Here is a 17531-nt window from a genome sequence, read left to right on the forward strand (position 1 = left end):
TCCTATCTTTGATTACTAATATGGTTGTGAAATCTTGGCAGGTGATCGCATCTGTTGTTTCAACTAAGAGTCAGTGAAGGGGGATGGTGTCCTCAGTGCACCACATGCGGTGAACTGTAGGCATCATAAGTAGCTTGTAGCGCCCCGTCGACTCCTGGCATTGCACCCCCTCTTCAAGCCTGTTTACTTTACCCTTTCTTGCTGTCCAACCTCTCCAACTCTCTCTTTTCGCTGTTTCAAGCGTTAAAATGGCCGATATTTCCCAGTGCCTGGCTTGGCGGCATAATTTTCGTTAAGATTTGTTAAGGACCATGAGAAATGTTAATGACATTAACGAGATGGCCCTAGTCATGGAATTCCAAGCCGCGATTTACACCAATAACGATATTTCATTATTATTATTCCAGCCTTGCTTCATTATTATCATTATTGTCATTATGAGCAGTAATCGGAATGTCCACAGGAAGTGTCTTCCCCTCCTATAACCCAATCCACTCTTTGTAAAAGTCTTCTACGACCCGAAAAAAAAGCGAGGTCCTTTCTCTTATACAGCTTCAATTGCCCCTTTTTATCGAATTAATACTTTCTTTACTCTGCAAAACGGCTATCATAGGTGACAGGTGGCACCTAAGGCAATGTGTTAGGGTTACCTGGACTGTTAAAATCGTCCCCCACCCCCACCACTTTTTTTTAAGTGGTATGGGAAATCGTGTGAAGCGTTTAATTGCATCTGTAATGGTCATCATTATGCTGTCGAGTTCTGCGGCTCGGTATGGCGTATAGGCGAACAGCGTCTACGCAAAAGGTCCCGTCTCTATTGTCTCTTCTTCAAGGTGCGTTTTCTATTGAACAATTTTGAAAGCGCGAAAAGTTAAACGCAAAAAGACTTACAGTAACTCCCAAGTCATGGGAATTTAACCTGTTTAATGAGACTTTATTCATCATAGCCTCTAAACCGTAGAATCTGGTGCTTTTGGGCTTTCTTGACGGGTGCTTAGTACAAACAAGTTAAGTAGCCCAGTCTTTGCACAAGCGAGTTTTAAATGTTGATCTACATTCTTTCGTCGAAGTGAAAGTCCGCCGGAGAAGAAATCGAGTGAAATTTAGCCCGAACCTTTCGTGAATTTTCTATATTGATTTTGCTGGATTAATGTTTCTTCTAGTGTGTAACGTTTGCCCTAATTTTGCCTTGTTGCAATCTTTACATGGCATTTCTTTCAGGAACGTATCTGAATGTAACAAATTTTAAGATTAACAACGTTGTCTTCCAAGTACTCGAGTCGACGCTCTCAATTCTGCAGCATTATTGCCAGATTTTCATGTTGGTGAATTGAAGTATTCATGTATGATGGAGATTTTCATGTAACATTGCTAACTTCATTATGTTCCCGTAGGAATTATAATAGGTTTACGTATTATTTTTAGTGTATTAAGACCGAAAAACAAGCGAATCTTTCGTGAGACAAGATGAAAAAGATGACCTCAAATGGAAAACGGGATGTGGCAACATCATCATCTTCCCTCGGGGGGCGGGGCTACCGGACTCTAGCTGCAGTTGATATGGAAGTTACCTTCCTGAACTCAGTCAGTTGGTCATCAAACTCGAGAAGAGTAGAACCTACGTCTTATTTAAGTGTGAATACTCGCACGCCGATAACTTCGACGGGAAGTATGGGGTTATTGCTGGTATTTTTGGCAGCCTTTTTAGGGGTGACCCATGCTGGCGTCTGTCCCAAATATCCGATTATAAGGGACTTCGATTTCCACAGGGTGAGTGTTGTTGTTGAGCTTACCGTTTTATTATTATTATTATTATTATTATTATTATTATTATTATTATTATTATTATATTGGCAATGACCTTTGGCAATCATTCGTTGCTTGCTTGTGTTTTGCGTCGACGGTGACCTGAAATTCTTTGATATCAAAAAATACTTTTATTTATTATAAAGAAATGTCTTGATTTGAGTAGAGAATTTTACGTGGTACACGATTGTATGTACCGTACCCTTGGCGAAAATGTATTTGATTTGCGTATGTTACAAAGTTTTAGATTGTAATAGTCCTTATTTTCATGTAAAACGTTTTAACATTTTGTATTTTGTTTGCTGCTTGGAGCCAGTTAGCCTGACGAAACTTTGGATATATATATATATACATATTACTTCAAGATATATATATATATATATATATATATATATATATATATATATATATTATAGATTTAAAAGTCACAGTTAGGCAGAAGCCTCAAGAAATGTTTAAAAGGTCAGTAGTGTTAATTACTTTACCGTATTATACACAAGTCGGCACATAACATGAGTAGTATATGTACGTGAGCAAAAAATTATTTTATATAAAACGAAGTATAGTAAAAATGTATCATATGACCGATACAAACAGGCAGTGACTTGCCAAATTACCGAACTCCTGAAAACATTGTCATAAAGTAAAGTAAGAATGACCTAATATAGTTGCATCTCATACAAACCTAGAATGAAATAAAGCTTCTATTTTTCATTATCTTATCAATAAATAGACTGTCAAATATAATCAAATACACCATGGGTAAAAATAAGCACTGCAGGACAGTTGTATTCTAAGAGTATTTATGTCTAGTTAATTGAGTGGATAATTATTGTTTTCCAGTTTCAGTATATGTATTTTTTATGTATGTATGTATGTATGTATGTTTGGTTGTATGTATGTATGTGGGTGAGGTTGACACATGTCACTGGTCTTGGATTGTGGCGTTGTGCTCTCAAAGAGGTTTTCTAGGTAACATAATGTGGCCATAGAGTTTTTGACGCAGCTGGAAAGTACGACATTTTTGTTTATTGAAGGTTGGATATGTTATGAGAATCGCGTGGTTTTGTGTGTATGTGTATGTTTATGTATATACATACACACACACACACATATATATATATATATATATATCTATATATATAATATATATATATATATGTGTGTGTGTGTGTGTGTGTGTGTATTATATATATATATATATAAATATAATATATATATATATATTGTATATACGTATATATATTGTATAAATAAAGGTTTTTTGCCACGAAGGAAAAAAATGAAAAAGGGAGATAGCCAAGTACTTTCGGTCCTATTCATATTGTATATGCGTATGTTGATATATCTATATATATATATATATATATATATACATATATATATATATATAATACACATATATATATACATATATATATATATATATATATATAGAGAGAGATAGGACCGAGACGAGAGAGAGAGAGGAGAGGAGGAGAGAGAGAGGGGTAATGTAGGTATGTATTGCGTCTAATGATAATGATGATTATTAGTATTTACGTTCTTGGTTATTGTTTCATGTAACATTTCCAGCGAAGCAGACTGGCTTTTGGTCAGCAGCAAAACCTTCTCTTGGATTGAGAAAGAAAAGTAGGCCTAGCTAGGTTCAAGCGAGCCTATGAAATTTAGTGGGTTCCAGTTTTCCCATATCCACAAAGCTTACGTGACCTGGACTTGAAAGTTGCATGAGTAGTTTTACTATATAGTGTATTAATAAGTAGGAGTTTTCCCAAATGTTGATGTATAATTTAAGATGTGTATTATGCCTAGCGTACTGAGTTGGTTAAGTCTAACTTATGCAAACAACTAAACATTGCATGCTACTCTGGCTTTTTATCTACGCGTCATGAATCTTTGGTATGCGATCTACACTGTTTCTTCGTATTTAGTAATGGCCACCCGGGGATCAAATAGGTGTGTAGTATTATACTTTGATCCTAAGGGGCTAGTACTAAAAACGGAGTAGCAGTGTAGACCTCATACTAAAGAACATTCATGGCGCGTAGATAACTAGCCAAAGTAGTACCAGACATTGTTGATGCCAGGGAAAATTTAATGGAGTTTGGTGTGTATAATTCAGCTTGGGTTAATGATGAGGTATCGTTGTTATTGTGTAGATAAGAACTCGTCAATTATATGACAGTACAGCAATTAAGGTCTAGGCTGGGATGTTGGTTAAACAGAGCATGCTTGATGTTTGTGACTGTTGTCAACATGGTTATTACATGGGGATGTGTTTTTGCTAAGAATGTTTAGTCTAAGTAAGCAAACCTGGAATAGTTTGATTTTAATATTCAAAACCCAATTCGGTTTATTTGTGATTTCTTGGGTTCAGTGAGTGGATCATTTCTCGGTGCTCTTTTATAGTTTGTGTAAGTGGGATTTCCATGATCATGAATTTGATTTTATGAACAGATCATCAGTCATTTTAAATATATATATTTTTTAACCAATCTGGTTTCTCTTAAATTTGTTAGATTGGCGCCATTGCATATAATTAATCAGTTAAGCTTAAGTACATAACAGTAAGTTGCTAGTGAGACGAAGTTATTTGATGGCATGTCATTAGTCCCCTCACTTGTATATATACAGATTTATAGAGATAGTTCAAATTTAGGTCTATTTTCCTCAAGTATTCAAGTATAAGGAAGATTTGATTCATTTCTATAATTAAAGGTAAGTTAGGATACGTTCCGAAATAAAACTGATTTATTAGTAGCTGTGTGGCTTAGCAGCTGTTACTACCCCTCTTTTTATTAAGAATAGTTAACTGGTTATGTATCAAGATGGCCGAGGTGATATTGTATACTTTTAACTAAGCGTATCACATTTAAACCTACGCACATAATCGAGTTTGTGGGTGATTTTGACTATTTTGTTAAAATCTTATCAGTTGAAACGTAATGCACTTAGGATAAGTGATAGTTCATAGGTATAATGAAATGTGGCCTGCGTGTTGTAAGACCAGCTTACGCTAAAACTGATTACGTTAAAGCAGATATGCGTATAATTGTTGTTTTACAACAGTATAACGTACCAGTAATAATTCACCACGAGAACGATTTACTATAACTCCACTGTCTTATTTTTCTTGTTGTTATTTAAGTTATATTAGAAAGTCTTACAGCTCTAACTTCCCTAGCAGAAAGGCGAACATAGTCTCATAGGCTTACACAGTTTCTAGTTTACTAGATATATATATATATATATATATAATATATTATATATCTATTATATATATATAGTATATATATATATATATATAGATATATATAATATTATAATATTATTTTATTAATAATATATTATAATATATATATATATATATATTATTATATATACAAATATAGACCGTAGGTTTACATAGACTCAACGAAGATGGGTAAATGTCCGGTTGAATTTTCGGCTTTTGTCTAATCTGTTGACCTTATTTATTTAGCTATGTTTGCAAGGTGATTCATTGTTGTTTATTATTCTGCGGCTTTTAAGTGTTATGACACGCATGGAATTTGTTGGCTTACAGAGATATCAGGAGAAAGTTCAAACAGAATTTGCAAATCATTTTCTTGCCCATGCACCTGTGTTTGTATTAAACAACTTTGCTACACAGGCGAGAGAGAGAGAGAGAGAGAGAGAGAGAGAGAGAGAGAGAGAGAGAGAGAGAGAGAGAGAGAGGAAACTAAAATGCAAGAGAAAAAGTTAGAGAGAATGAGGACTTGAGTGAAACAGCAGTAAATTGGTCTGTTTGCGTTGTCAACATTTGTCGAATTCCTGTTGGTTTTAACAGGAGGACATTATAAAATAATATAGTGTACCAAAAGGAGAAGCATGTAGACAGAAAGTAAGCTTAAATTTGACTCTAGATTGAGGTTTTGTCCAAGAGTCTCCCCCCCCCCCCCCCCCCCCCCGATTAGTAAAGTCTTCGTTCTTAATTCAGATAAAATTATTCATTGGGGTTTGCAAGGACTGCCTTCAAGTAATTAAAGTAGGCCGATATTTGTCAAAATCATGTCGCGAAAGTTTTATAATAGATGAGCTTCCTTCGGAAGTTCGATCATCTTATAACTAGGCCTAGAAAATCCTCAATTCTCGACTTACGTATTTATTTCCGTGGATGGGAATGACTCCAGAAAGCGCTACGCTTCAAGTTCTCAACTGGATCACTAGACTAATGGTCTCCGGCATCTCTTGGTGGTCCCTTATTTTAAGTAGTGATTAGACCCAGCGATGATTAATAACTGTGCGTTGCTCGAACGATGTCTAACGTGCTTGTTACTGCTGTTAACAGTACAGTAATTGTTATTGTTGTTGTTAATTACATTTGATTGTCTGCTAGAGTTCGCTGACGCTTGAAGGAGGCTTCAGGAGACGAAATTTTCTTGTGAAGAGCTATTGAGAAAACAGATATAAGCAAATACGCTTATGCACTAAAAGGGCTGCCTTCCTGCAGAACATTCATGTACGGATTTGTGCATTTCCTTGTGCAACGAAATGGCGTAGGTCTATTGCGTCTAAGGTTGGTATGGCGTTCAAGGAAGACGAACAATTCTTTTCTGGTCTGAGCCACCGAGCACTGATTTTTCGCCCATTATGAAGCCACAAATATCCGTTAATATCGAAGTTAACTATACCTTGGGAGCAGTTTACCCAACCAAAGGAAGTTATGCTTATGTATATATTTGCCTCTCGGCTAGAATTCAAACCTAAGTCTTTTGTTACCGGAGTAGTCGGTTGACTAATGAGGGTAGTCCTTTCGATATGAAAAATTAAGATGGACTCGAGACAGAACAGGTCGTAGTAATTATGGAGGTAATACAATACACACACACACACACACACACACACAGACAGAGAGAGACATCTGCTAGCGATATTTTGTACTATGTATTCATAAACTGTCTTCCTGTATTAATACTCTCAGTCGAACTCAGACCATATGTTCTTCCGCGGCTTGAACCTTCCTTCGGGTCTGCCCGTTATCTCTGCTGTATCTGTTGTTGCTTTTGTTGTTGTTAATGTTATTTGGCTTGTTTTTTGTTCGTGTTGCCTGCGTTCGATCGGCAAGGAAGCCCTTCCTTTATTTAGACTTTGGTGAGGTTCCGGATTGTTGGAGGGGCGTGTTCTTTGCAATTATTTTTGAAGTCAATATATATATTTATTTATTTTATGTATGTGCATATGAATGTTATATATACTTATATATTTGGGAGTATTAATTCAAACATTAGTAGGAGTGAACCATCGGTCATAACATTATCTAGTAGTGGCTTGCCGATAGGCCTACTGATATTGACGATTCTTTAGCAAATCTTAAAAGATGGTTTATAATAGCATCGAATTATTTTAGAATATAGCTGAGTTCATGGCTTCTCTGTATGTGTGTGTGTGTGTGTGTGTGTGTGTGTGTGTGTGTGTGTGTGTGAGAGAGAGAGAGAGAGAGAGAGAGAGAAGATCAAGTGCAGACTAGAGCATAGCCTTATCACTTATTTATCAGAGCATTGAAGACGCTCCAGCGAGAGAGAAAAAATAAATGTTCCTTTTGTATTTGTCCTCAACCCCATTAATGTTTTTAAGCATATCTCTTGAATATACATATATATACACACACGTATATATATTGTATGTATACACCATCTACATTTATACTCTGGAAAAAGTGTCGTTATTTATACGAGACATAGATTATGTAAAAAAAAATATGCCATATGAAAAAATCAGGTTAAAAAAATCGAAAGAAAATGAGGCACAACTTTTTTCCTTTTTTGCTACATTGGCTTCTGTGCTCTGATGAATAAGTGACAGAAAATCACCAGTTTGATTTCCATCTTGTCACCGTAAAATAGCTATGGGGAAGGGTGGGGGGAGAGGAGGCGGGTGTAGGGGTTGGGGGTGGCTTGAGTCAGGAAGGGCATCCGTGCGTAGAACATTATGCCGAGACAGATTGCGAATAGAACCGCGTAAGACACTGAAAAACAGCGACCCAGACAGGGGAGTGAGTCGCGAATAAGAATAAGGAGGAAATCAAAATGTTGATTGGATGTGCCTTTGTAATTTACAACTGTTGAATAAATTTAGCGAATTCGTGATGGAAGGTCAAATTCCTTTACTAAGTTTACGGCTGGTAAATTTTACAAAGTTAGTATTGTTCGGCATTATATATATATATATATATATATATTATATATATATATATATATATATATATATATATATATATTGATTGTATCGTACATCCATCATCTGTAGTTAGCGTTATTTATGCTAAAATGGAGTCTTGAGTTCAAGTACTGACCTTAAAATCTTGAACTTGGAAACTCGTCAACCTATTTCCGATTCTGAAACAGGAAGGTTAACGAGTTATTAACGACCGACACACACACACACACACACACACACACCTACCTGGGTTGCCGAAATGAGTCGTGACCACAGGTTCAATATACAAAACTGAGCATCTATCTTTTATTATTTTTTAATTACGGGAGACTTACATTTTTATGGAAGGTTTGAAACAAAAAAGTCGAGATTGAAATTTTTGGGAGCTTAGAAATGTTATGAATTGAAGTGTGGAAATAATGGCTAAAGTAGGTCAAAAGAAGAAGAAATATGTGAATTATATGTATATATATTATATATATGTATATATTTATAAATTTTATATATATATATATATATATATATGACATACACACACACACACACACACACACACATATAGATGTATATTATATTATATCTATAATATATAGATATAGATATATACTATAATATATATTATATACATTATGCTTACAAAATTACAGTAGATGCACGTGACTTCATGATATAAGCGAATACCACAGGCACAAATGAGAAGATGGATGTGGCAGAAATGAGAATGCTTAGGTGGATGTCTGGGGTGACAAGAGAGGATAGGATCAGAAATGACTACATAAGGGGGTCGACTAAGGTGGTGGAAGTATCAAAGAAAGTGCAGGAGGGGAGGCTGAGATGGTATGGACACCTGATGAGGACCACGCTGGGAGACATACTATGGGAGTGGAGGTGCAAGGAAGAAGAAGAAGAGGGAGACCAAGAAAGAGATGGAAGGACTGTGTGAGAGGAGACTTACATGAGAAGGGAATTGATGAGGCAGAAGCACAGGATAGAAATAGATGGAAACGGCTCATCCGAAACGGCGACCCCATATAAAAATGGGAACAAGCTGGGAAGAAGAAGAAGAAGAAGAAGTCGAGGCACAAATGAGATACAGTTGAAAAGAAAGATACACAGTCAAGCAAACAAACAAACAAAAAAAAATCAAGAATACCCTTTTTGACAATTAACCATCTGGTATTCTTGATCTTTTTGTTTACCTGATAACTTGCTTTTCAACTGTGTCTCATTTGCGTCTCGACGATGTCTTATTAAAGGACGAAAGTTCTCGGCTACGAATTTCTGCCTATTTGATTTTCATTGTGGTATTCGCTTTGTAGAGAGAGAGGGAGATACGCCCTGTCATTCTTAAAAAAAAAAAAAAAAAAAACTCCCAGAGTGTGGAATCAAAATCCGTATTAAAATTCTTCAGCTATGAATTTTTTTTAATTTAGTGCGTTTGATACTGTTGCGGACAAAATACCGTAGCATTACTGTATTAAAGTTGCTGCCTTTATAATCGTGTGCGCGTTCTTTTTTCGCAATGGCTATGAAGCAAAAAAAAAAAAAAAAAAAAAAAATATATATATATATATATATATATATATATATATATATATATATATATTTTGCTTTGTGATAAGTGAGTCAGTTATTAGGTAAGAAAGTAGTTTAAATTTTTTTTTTTTTTTTTTTTTTTTTTATAAATCATCAAATGTTTATCATGACCGTGTAGACCAACTTGGTCTAGACCTTGGTGCAGGCACAAGGCCGGCTGATATTAAGAATAACGATCTATTAAATTATTTCAGTTATTCAGTACATTCAGGAAATAATTTTGATCATGAACGTAATTGAGTAATGTATTATTAGCTTATTAGACCTATTGTGAACACCATTATGCTAATTGTAATGAAAATAATTCACTAATGGCAAATAAAATTTCAAACAATAATTCAATGTTTATGTTCAAGAAATATATATAGATTATTGTTAGAATTACAGACCTTTATATCATAGATTTCATACTAACAGAAAAATAAAAGCACCCAAAAGATAAAACATTATTAAAAATTATGATGGAAATGGAAATAGGAGGACCCTCGTTTTGATTATATATATATATATATATATATATATATATATATATATATATATATATATATATATATATGATAATTTCTACACAATTCTTTTGAAATAGTAACGGCCTGCTTCTTTTCATAAAGTAACGGCCCATTTTCACGAAAAAGTAACAGCCATTTTTTTGGAAAAGTGACGGCCCATTTCTTTGCAAAAATAACGGCAAATTTTAAGAAAAGTAACGGCCCTTTTATTTGGAAAAGTAACGCCTTTTTTTAAAGTATCTGCCGTATTTTAAGCAACGGCCCATTTCTTTTAAGAAAGTAACTGCCATTTGTTCGAAAAAGTAACGGCCCCATTTCTTTGAAAAAATAACTTTTTGTTTGAAAAAGTAACTGGCTTTATTTATTTATTTTTTTTAATACTGGCCTTTTTTAAAGTAACGGCTCATTTCTTTGAAAAAGTAACTTTCCTTTTTTCGAAAATGTAACGGCCCATTTCTTTGAAAAAGTATCTGCAAATTTTTGGGAAAAGAAACCCCCCCCCCTTTTTATTTTATTTAAAGTATAACGGCCAACTTTGATTCAATTCACCGTTAACGTGGCAGATATAAATATCGTCATGTAACAGTCCGGTGTAACGACTAGTGCACAATGTACCGAGTAAAGTGTTATGTTAATTTCGATATTATTCGCAACTACCGCCATCTGTCAGCGTGACGTCACGTTACGATTCGTAAATAATGTAAACAAAGCGAGGTGCGAGTTATTACGAACAACCCGTGGTCCCCGTAGGGCGGGGGCGGAGTGGGGGGTTATAAATAGTGCCGTCAGTGCACCTCATGCTGTGCAATGTAGGCATTACTTGAGGTTTTTTGTTAACCCCTTTCATTTATTTTACTGTACCTCCTTTCGTATTATCTTTCATCCATCTTACTTTCCGCCCTTTCCTAACAGTTGATTCTTAATCTCGATTTCCGTTTCAGAGCTGAAGGACCTCGTGGGTTCCCAGTGCTTGGCCTTGGGCCTAAATTCTATATATTCAGTTTAACAACCCGTGAGAAGTGAGCAGCTGTCTTAATATATGTGTAGTTTGTAGCAGCCGCGTCTAAACACGTGTAGCTTGTACAAACGGTTCGGGTTTCATAAAAAAAAATCTTAGAAAAGAGAGAGAGAGAGAGAGAGAGAGAGAGAGAGAGAGAGAGAGAGAGAGAGAGACCTTTGTGCCATGAGAGGATATTATTTTAGGTTTTTAATTCCAGTCTAAAGTAAGGAGATCGATTCAGGTGACATTTTTTAGTTTCCTGAAAACAAAGCTGTTGAGAACAACTTATAAAAAAATTGTTTTTTAACTTCACATAAAAATATTAAGAAATAAAAAAAATATGAAATTGAAATTAGTATGATTTCGTTTTTTATCCATGTGCATCAAGATTTCAATTTGACTTTTGTTTAATATCTTCAATGTCGTTTTTTTTTTTTTTTTTTTTTTTTTTTTAATGAAACCTGAACTTTTCATGTGTTTCTGTAGGTTAGAAATGTATTTAGACTCGGCTGCCAACTTATCATACATGGGCGTCAGTCGTTAGTTTATGTACCTGGCACACAGGCAACTGTGGTGGTTGTGTTGTAGGCAAGGTGGGGTAAAGTCGTGGGGGTAGCAGCCTCATCCGAAAACACCAGATGAATGGTTTGATGCGTGGAACCACATTGTTTGGAGGGAAATTGCTTATAGACGGGAAGGGTATATATTCTTCAGGTATGGGATTATACTCTTGACGTCCTAGTCAGAGAGAGAGAGAGAGAGAGAGAGATAGATTCGTATGGTAGGTTTCCTTCAGATACTAAGGTCTAACTCATATTGAGAGAGAGAGAGAGAGAGAGAGATTCTTATGATAATTTCCTTCAAATACTACAGGTGTAGCTCATATTGAGAGAGAGAGAGAGATTATTATGATAGATTTCCTTCAGATACTAAGGATCAACTCATATTGAGAGAGAGAGAGAGAGAGAGAGAGAGAGAGAGAGAGAGATGATAATTCCCTTTAGATACTACAGGTTTAATTCATATTGAGAGAGAGAGAGAGAAAGAGAGAGAGAGAGAGAGAGAGAGAGAGAGATTCTTGTGATAGATTTCCTTCAGATACTACAGGTGTAACTCATATTGAGAGAGAGAGAGAGCTCGCACAGCGTCACTCTCGTCTCTTAAACTGTCATACTCATCTCGTTAGAGACGAGAATAACAACCATTAATGTAATCGCCGGCCCATAGTTCGCATTTCACGCCCGAGAGAGGGATTTGACGCAGTCACACATGGCCGTTTACTGATCACGTCCCCGATTTCTCCTGCTATGGAACCACAATCTGCGCTTCTCTTGTTGTTGTTGTTGTTGTTTTTTGTTTTATATATTTTTTGTAGCCACCGTTGCTTTAATCGGTGTTTAGCATCTGTTGTTGTTGTGCAGATTATTTTTTCCTTTTTTTTTGTAAAAGATTATCGAGAGACGTTGCCACGTAAACAAAAAATCCTCCGATAAATTTCGTCATATATCATATATACCTTCGTTACCGCTTGCACTGGAATGCCACGGTGGTTGTTAAGATATTATATTACAAAGCACGGCTGAAACCACAACGCCCAGCCCCCCCGCCCATTTATCGGGGCTTAGGACTGACCCGAGGATAACCTAAAATCTTTCACCCTCGGTAGGGCTGGAACCCAACGCCCATCCCTTCTCATTTTTCGGGCCTAGGACTGACAAGAGGATAGATAACCTTTTAACATATTTATGCTTCAGTAGAGCTTGATTACTGAAGCCCTTGGTTAGCAACACCTTGTAAAAAAAATAAGAATAAAACTTTAAACTTTAGAAGGATCGATATTGAAACTTGCAATGTAGCTTAACAGTTTGGTTGGTGCAAGTTGCAGTGGATCGTCATGATCGAAGTAAGTGATTGGGCCATTGGAAGTTTTTTGATAAACAGCGTGAAAGAAAAATGAGGAACTTGAACGCGGAAAATATCAGCCACAGGCAGGCACGGGAATCTGGATACATTTCTACGAAACTTGTTGGTTTATGTACTACGTAGTTAGAGAGAGAGAGAGTCTGAAGTAGTAGACCTCCATTGGTTGACCTTTTTTCTAAAGGGATGTCTGTGAATTTATGGGATATCACTAAAAATCCTTAATAACAAATATATATACCTTATTCTGTACTCTAGAATGTAACAATTCACCACTTGAATTCGTATCTAAAATTGCTTTGTCTTTTTTTACAATGTCACCTTTGACAAAATGTCAGGGATGCCTATGCAATAAACACAGGTCATCAGTAAAGAAAAAACATTGCTTATAGAGTTCTCTTGGAAATTAGTGTTTTATTGGAGAGAAGCGTTTAAACGATACAGGTAAAGTAGCTTTTGTAGTTATCAGAGATTTTTGTAGTTTTAAGACTTATTTTGTGGGAAACCATCAAATATTCAATTGCATCTTAATTGAACTGTCCATTATTTTCATCTACGCAGTGAGTTATTACTATTATTATTATTATCATTATTATTATTATTATCATTATTGTTATTATTACTGATAAAAACAAATCTTATCTGTGGTACAGCAATAGTTATATAATTCTATATAATAATATAGTAGATCAGCTATAATTTGGAAGCTTTATGTAATATCACATCAAGTTATATTAATTTTATTGCTTCCGTGACAGAGTGGGTCTAGCATAGGCCTAACAAAATCTCAGGTCGACGGTTCAAATCCCCAAAGAATAAGCTTGTCTTATATCATAATTTCCAGACAATATTATTATTATTATTATTATTATTATTATTAATTATTATTATTATTATTTTTTTTTTTTTTTTTTTTTTTTTTGTGCTCTAGCACAGTCCTACAATTCGACTGGGTGGTATTTATAGTGTGGGGTTCCGGGTTGCATCCTGCCTCCTTAGGAGTCCATCACTTTTCTTACTATGTGTGACGTTTCTAGGATCACACTCTTCTGCATGAGTCCTGGAGCTACTTCAGCCTCTAGTTTTTCTAGATTCCTTTTCAGGGATCTTGGGATCGTGCCTAGTGCTCCTATGATTATGGGTACGATTTCCACTGGCATATCCCATATCCTTCTTATATCTATTTTCAGATCTTGATACTTATCCATTTTTTCCCTCTCTCTTCAACTCTGGTGTCCCATGGTATTGCAACATCAATGAGTGATACTTTCTTCTTGACTTTGTCAATCAACGTCACGTCTGGTCTGTTTGCACGTATCACCCTATCCGTTCTGATACCATAGTCCCAGAGGATCTTTGCCTGATCGTTTTCTATCACTCCTTTAGGTTGGTGCTCGTACCACTTATTACTGCAAGGTAGCTGATGTTTCTTGCACAGGCTCCAGTGGAGGGCTTTTGCCACTGAATCATGCCTCTTTTTATACTGGTTCTGTGCAAGTGCCGGGCATTCACTTGCTATGTGGTTTATGGTTTCATTTTTCGTATTGCACTTCCTACATATGGGAGAGATGTTATTTTCGTCTATCGTTCTTTGAACATATCTGGTTCTTAGGGCCTGATCTTGTGCCGCTGTTATCATTCCTTCAGTTTCCTTCTTTAGCTCTCCCCTCTGTAGCCATTGCCAATTGTCATCACTGGCTAGTTCTTTAGTCTGTCTCATGTATTGTCCGTGCATTGGTTTGTTGTGCCAGTCCTCTGTTCTGTCTGTCTTTCTCCTGTCTGTATATTTCTGGGTCTTCGTCTACTTTTATTAGTCCTTCTTCCCATGCACTCTTTAGCCACTCGTCTTCACTGGTTTTCAGATATTGCCCCAGTGCTCTGTTTTCGATGTTGACGCAGTCCTCTATACTTAGTAGTCCTCTCCCTCCTTCCTTTCGTGTTATGTATAGTCTGTCTGTATTTGCTCTTGGGTGTAGTGCTTTGTGTATTGTCATATGTTTCCTGGTTTTCTGATCTATGCTGCGGAGTTCTGCCTTCGTCCATTGCACTATTCCTGCGCTGTATCTGATTACTGGCACTGCCCATGTGTTTATGGCTTTATCATATTTCCGGCGTGAGTTTTGACTTGAGTATCGCCTTGAGTCTCTGCATATATTCTTTCGTGATCGTGTCCTTCATCTCTTGGTGTTTTATATCTCCTCCTTCCATTATTCCCAGGTATTTGTATCCTGTCTCATCTATGTGTTTGATGTTGCTCCCATTATTATTATTATTATTATTATTATTATTATTATTATTATTATTATTATTATTATTATTATTATTAGGGTTATATAATAAATATCCAGTATAATATAATCAGTACACCTGTTCGTGGTGGCGCGTACAATGGTTGGTTCATTTAGCGTCAACTCGTACATGTGTCGTACCCATCAGCGACTGCTGTGTCATTGCATTTGATTTCTAACTTATTTTTTGGACTCTTTTACTTTCAACGCTATGACAGATGTTTTCCGAGAGAGAGAGAGAGAGAGAGAGAGAGAGAGAGAGAGAGAGAGAGAGAGAGTTCTCCCGGTGAGGGAAGACCTTTTCCCATTATCTCCCGAGATTGATTTTGATTTATAGTATTCGTGAAGGAGAAATTTTAGCTCGTGACAGTAATTAACTGTTGGAACTAAAAAAGAAGAAGAAAAAATTGGCTCTCTGTATGCTAATGGAATCGGTTTCCTTTTTTTCTCTCTCAGTCTGTGTACTTCAGTTTTTCTTCAGCTTTGAAAACAAGCCGCCAAGAGCCAGATGCTTGTGAAAACTTCAAGATGCATTCCGCATGTAATTACTTCGTCATCTGTAGGCGGGAAAAAAGTAATTTTGGCGGGATGGTAACAAAAAGAAGACTGGAGTGTGGAGTTAATCTCTTTCTCTCTGCGAAACCGTGCTGAAAAAAAAAGAAGACGAGACTTTCTTCTCAGTCCAACCGGAAAACAGATGACGGGCAAAGCGGAACTAGATGGGAAAACAAAGAGTCCACCCCACGGGGTGAGAGGAACCAGAATTAGCGGTCCGTGGACTGCGGAAGGAAGGGGGCAAACACTTAACAAAAGGCGCACGCCGAATCCCGCAGCAATTATTGGAACGTGTGACACACGCTGTGCGCAGTCCAAAGTGAAATCTTTTGTCGTCGCTTGAACAGAGCGAGAGACGCTTTCTGGCGTATGCAAATAACTTTTACGCGGAACTGTAACTTTCTTTGTGCGTAATGGATTAATGGAAAGTTGTTGGCGCGGGGCAATATATAAATCATGTAGTTTACATCGTCACGCTTGTGATATAGACACACAAATCATAGGCCTATCACCGGGTTACTTGCTTTCATAAAATTGAGTCATTTATCTCACTGTTGGCCCCAGTATAATACATTGTAGGCTTATGCAATGTTGGGTACGGTGGAATAAACATTAGCCAAGGGTAACATTTTGGGACCCTACAGAAAACTGTTTTTTAGGTCTAAACAGGATGCCAGCCCGTCAGAATATGTATTTTAGGTTTGTATTTCATTTCAAGGTCCCATAAACAGTCTCCTGGTCTTGTAGTTTGAATGTTAGGTGTGATATGTTCAAACTGTAGTATTAAGCATAAGCGTACGTTATCACGCTCTGTAAAGATATCAGATAATCCCACGCTAAATGCAACAAAATTGTATAACTTGCAAACATCCCTCATAGGCTGACGTGAATGAATACATTAGCCTAAGTTACTCCACGCGGAAAGACAGACCGCCTTTTGCGAGGTTAGTAGGTTACTTAGTCCTGGCCTCACGCTACATGCTTGCACGCTAGCTGTAGGTAGAGTTGTTCACGTTTTTGACATCCACCCCGACACATATCACGAGTTCTTGGCGGGATGACAGTGCAAAGATTCCCGCAAAGTATGCAAGCATTGACAACCTGATGGACTATCTCGCATGATGGAGCCGGGCAGAGCGTGTCTGTCCCCGATATACTATACAGAGATTTATATATACAAAAATAATGACAATGCAGATGAAACTCATGAAAACATTAATCGATCTGCCTACTGGGACAGATGATTGCCTATAAGCCCGGTAAACAGATTTAGAAATAAATTGAAGTTTAAGATATACGTCTTACGGCTCTCACACGTGACAGGGCCGACGAAGTCAGTTTTATCTTGGTTTATGTGCGAGAACCATTAATCTTTATGCTTCAGTAGGTAAAAAGGTGTGTATATTGTGTATATTGCTTTGTGTTCTCGCTAATGGTGCGAATATTGTTAGATGGGTGTGAATTTTCGATTTATTTAATGAAAGAGTGAAAGTAATTATATATATATATATAATTATATATATATATATATATATACACATACACATATACATACATCTACTTATACGTATATAAACATATGCATATATCTTCCGATTTCTAGTCTCCCTGTTCTCACCAAATTTGCAGAAAAAAAACTTACTTTTAAGCCACTATATA

At 36.4% G+C, this 17531-nt stretch overlaps 1 protein-coding gene across 1 annotated transcript in view; it reads left to right on the forward strand.

The window, feature by feature from the left end:
• The first annotated feature begins 1569 nt into the window (after positions 1-1569).
• LOC135194974 (apolipoprotein D-like) overlaps positions 1570-17531 on the forward strand; it is a 35464-nt gene continuing 19502 nt past the window's right edge. Inside the window, exon 1 of the mRNA XM_064221227.1 lies at positions 1570-1770. Within this exon, the coding sequence (XP_064077297.1) occupies positions 1672-1770 (99 nt within the window). The 5' untranslated portion in view covers positions 1570-1671. The remainder of the gene's footprint in view (positions 1771-17531) is intronic.

Source organism: Macrobrachium nipponense, chromosome 15, assembly GCF_015104395.2.
Source record: "Macrobrachium nipponense isolate FS-2020 chromosome 15, ASM1510439v2, whole genome shotgun sequence".
NCBI classification, from domain to species: domain Eukaryota; kingdom Metazoa; phylum Arthropoda; class Malacostraca; order Decapoda; family Palaemonidae; genus Macrobrachium; species Macrobrachium nipponense.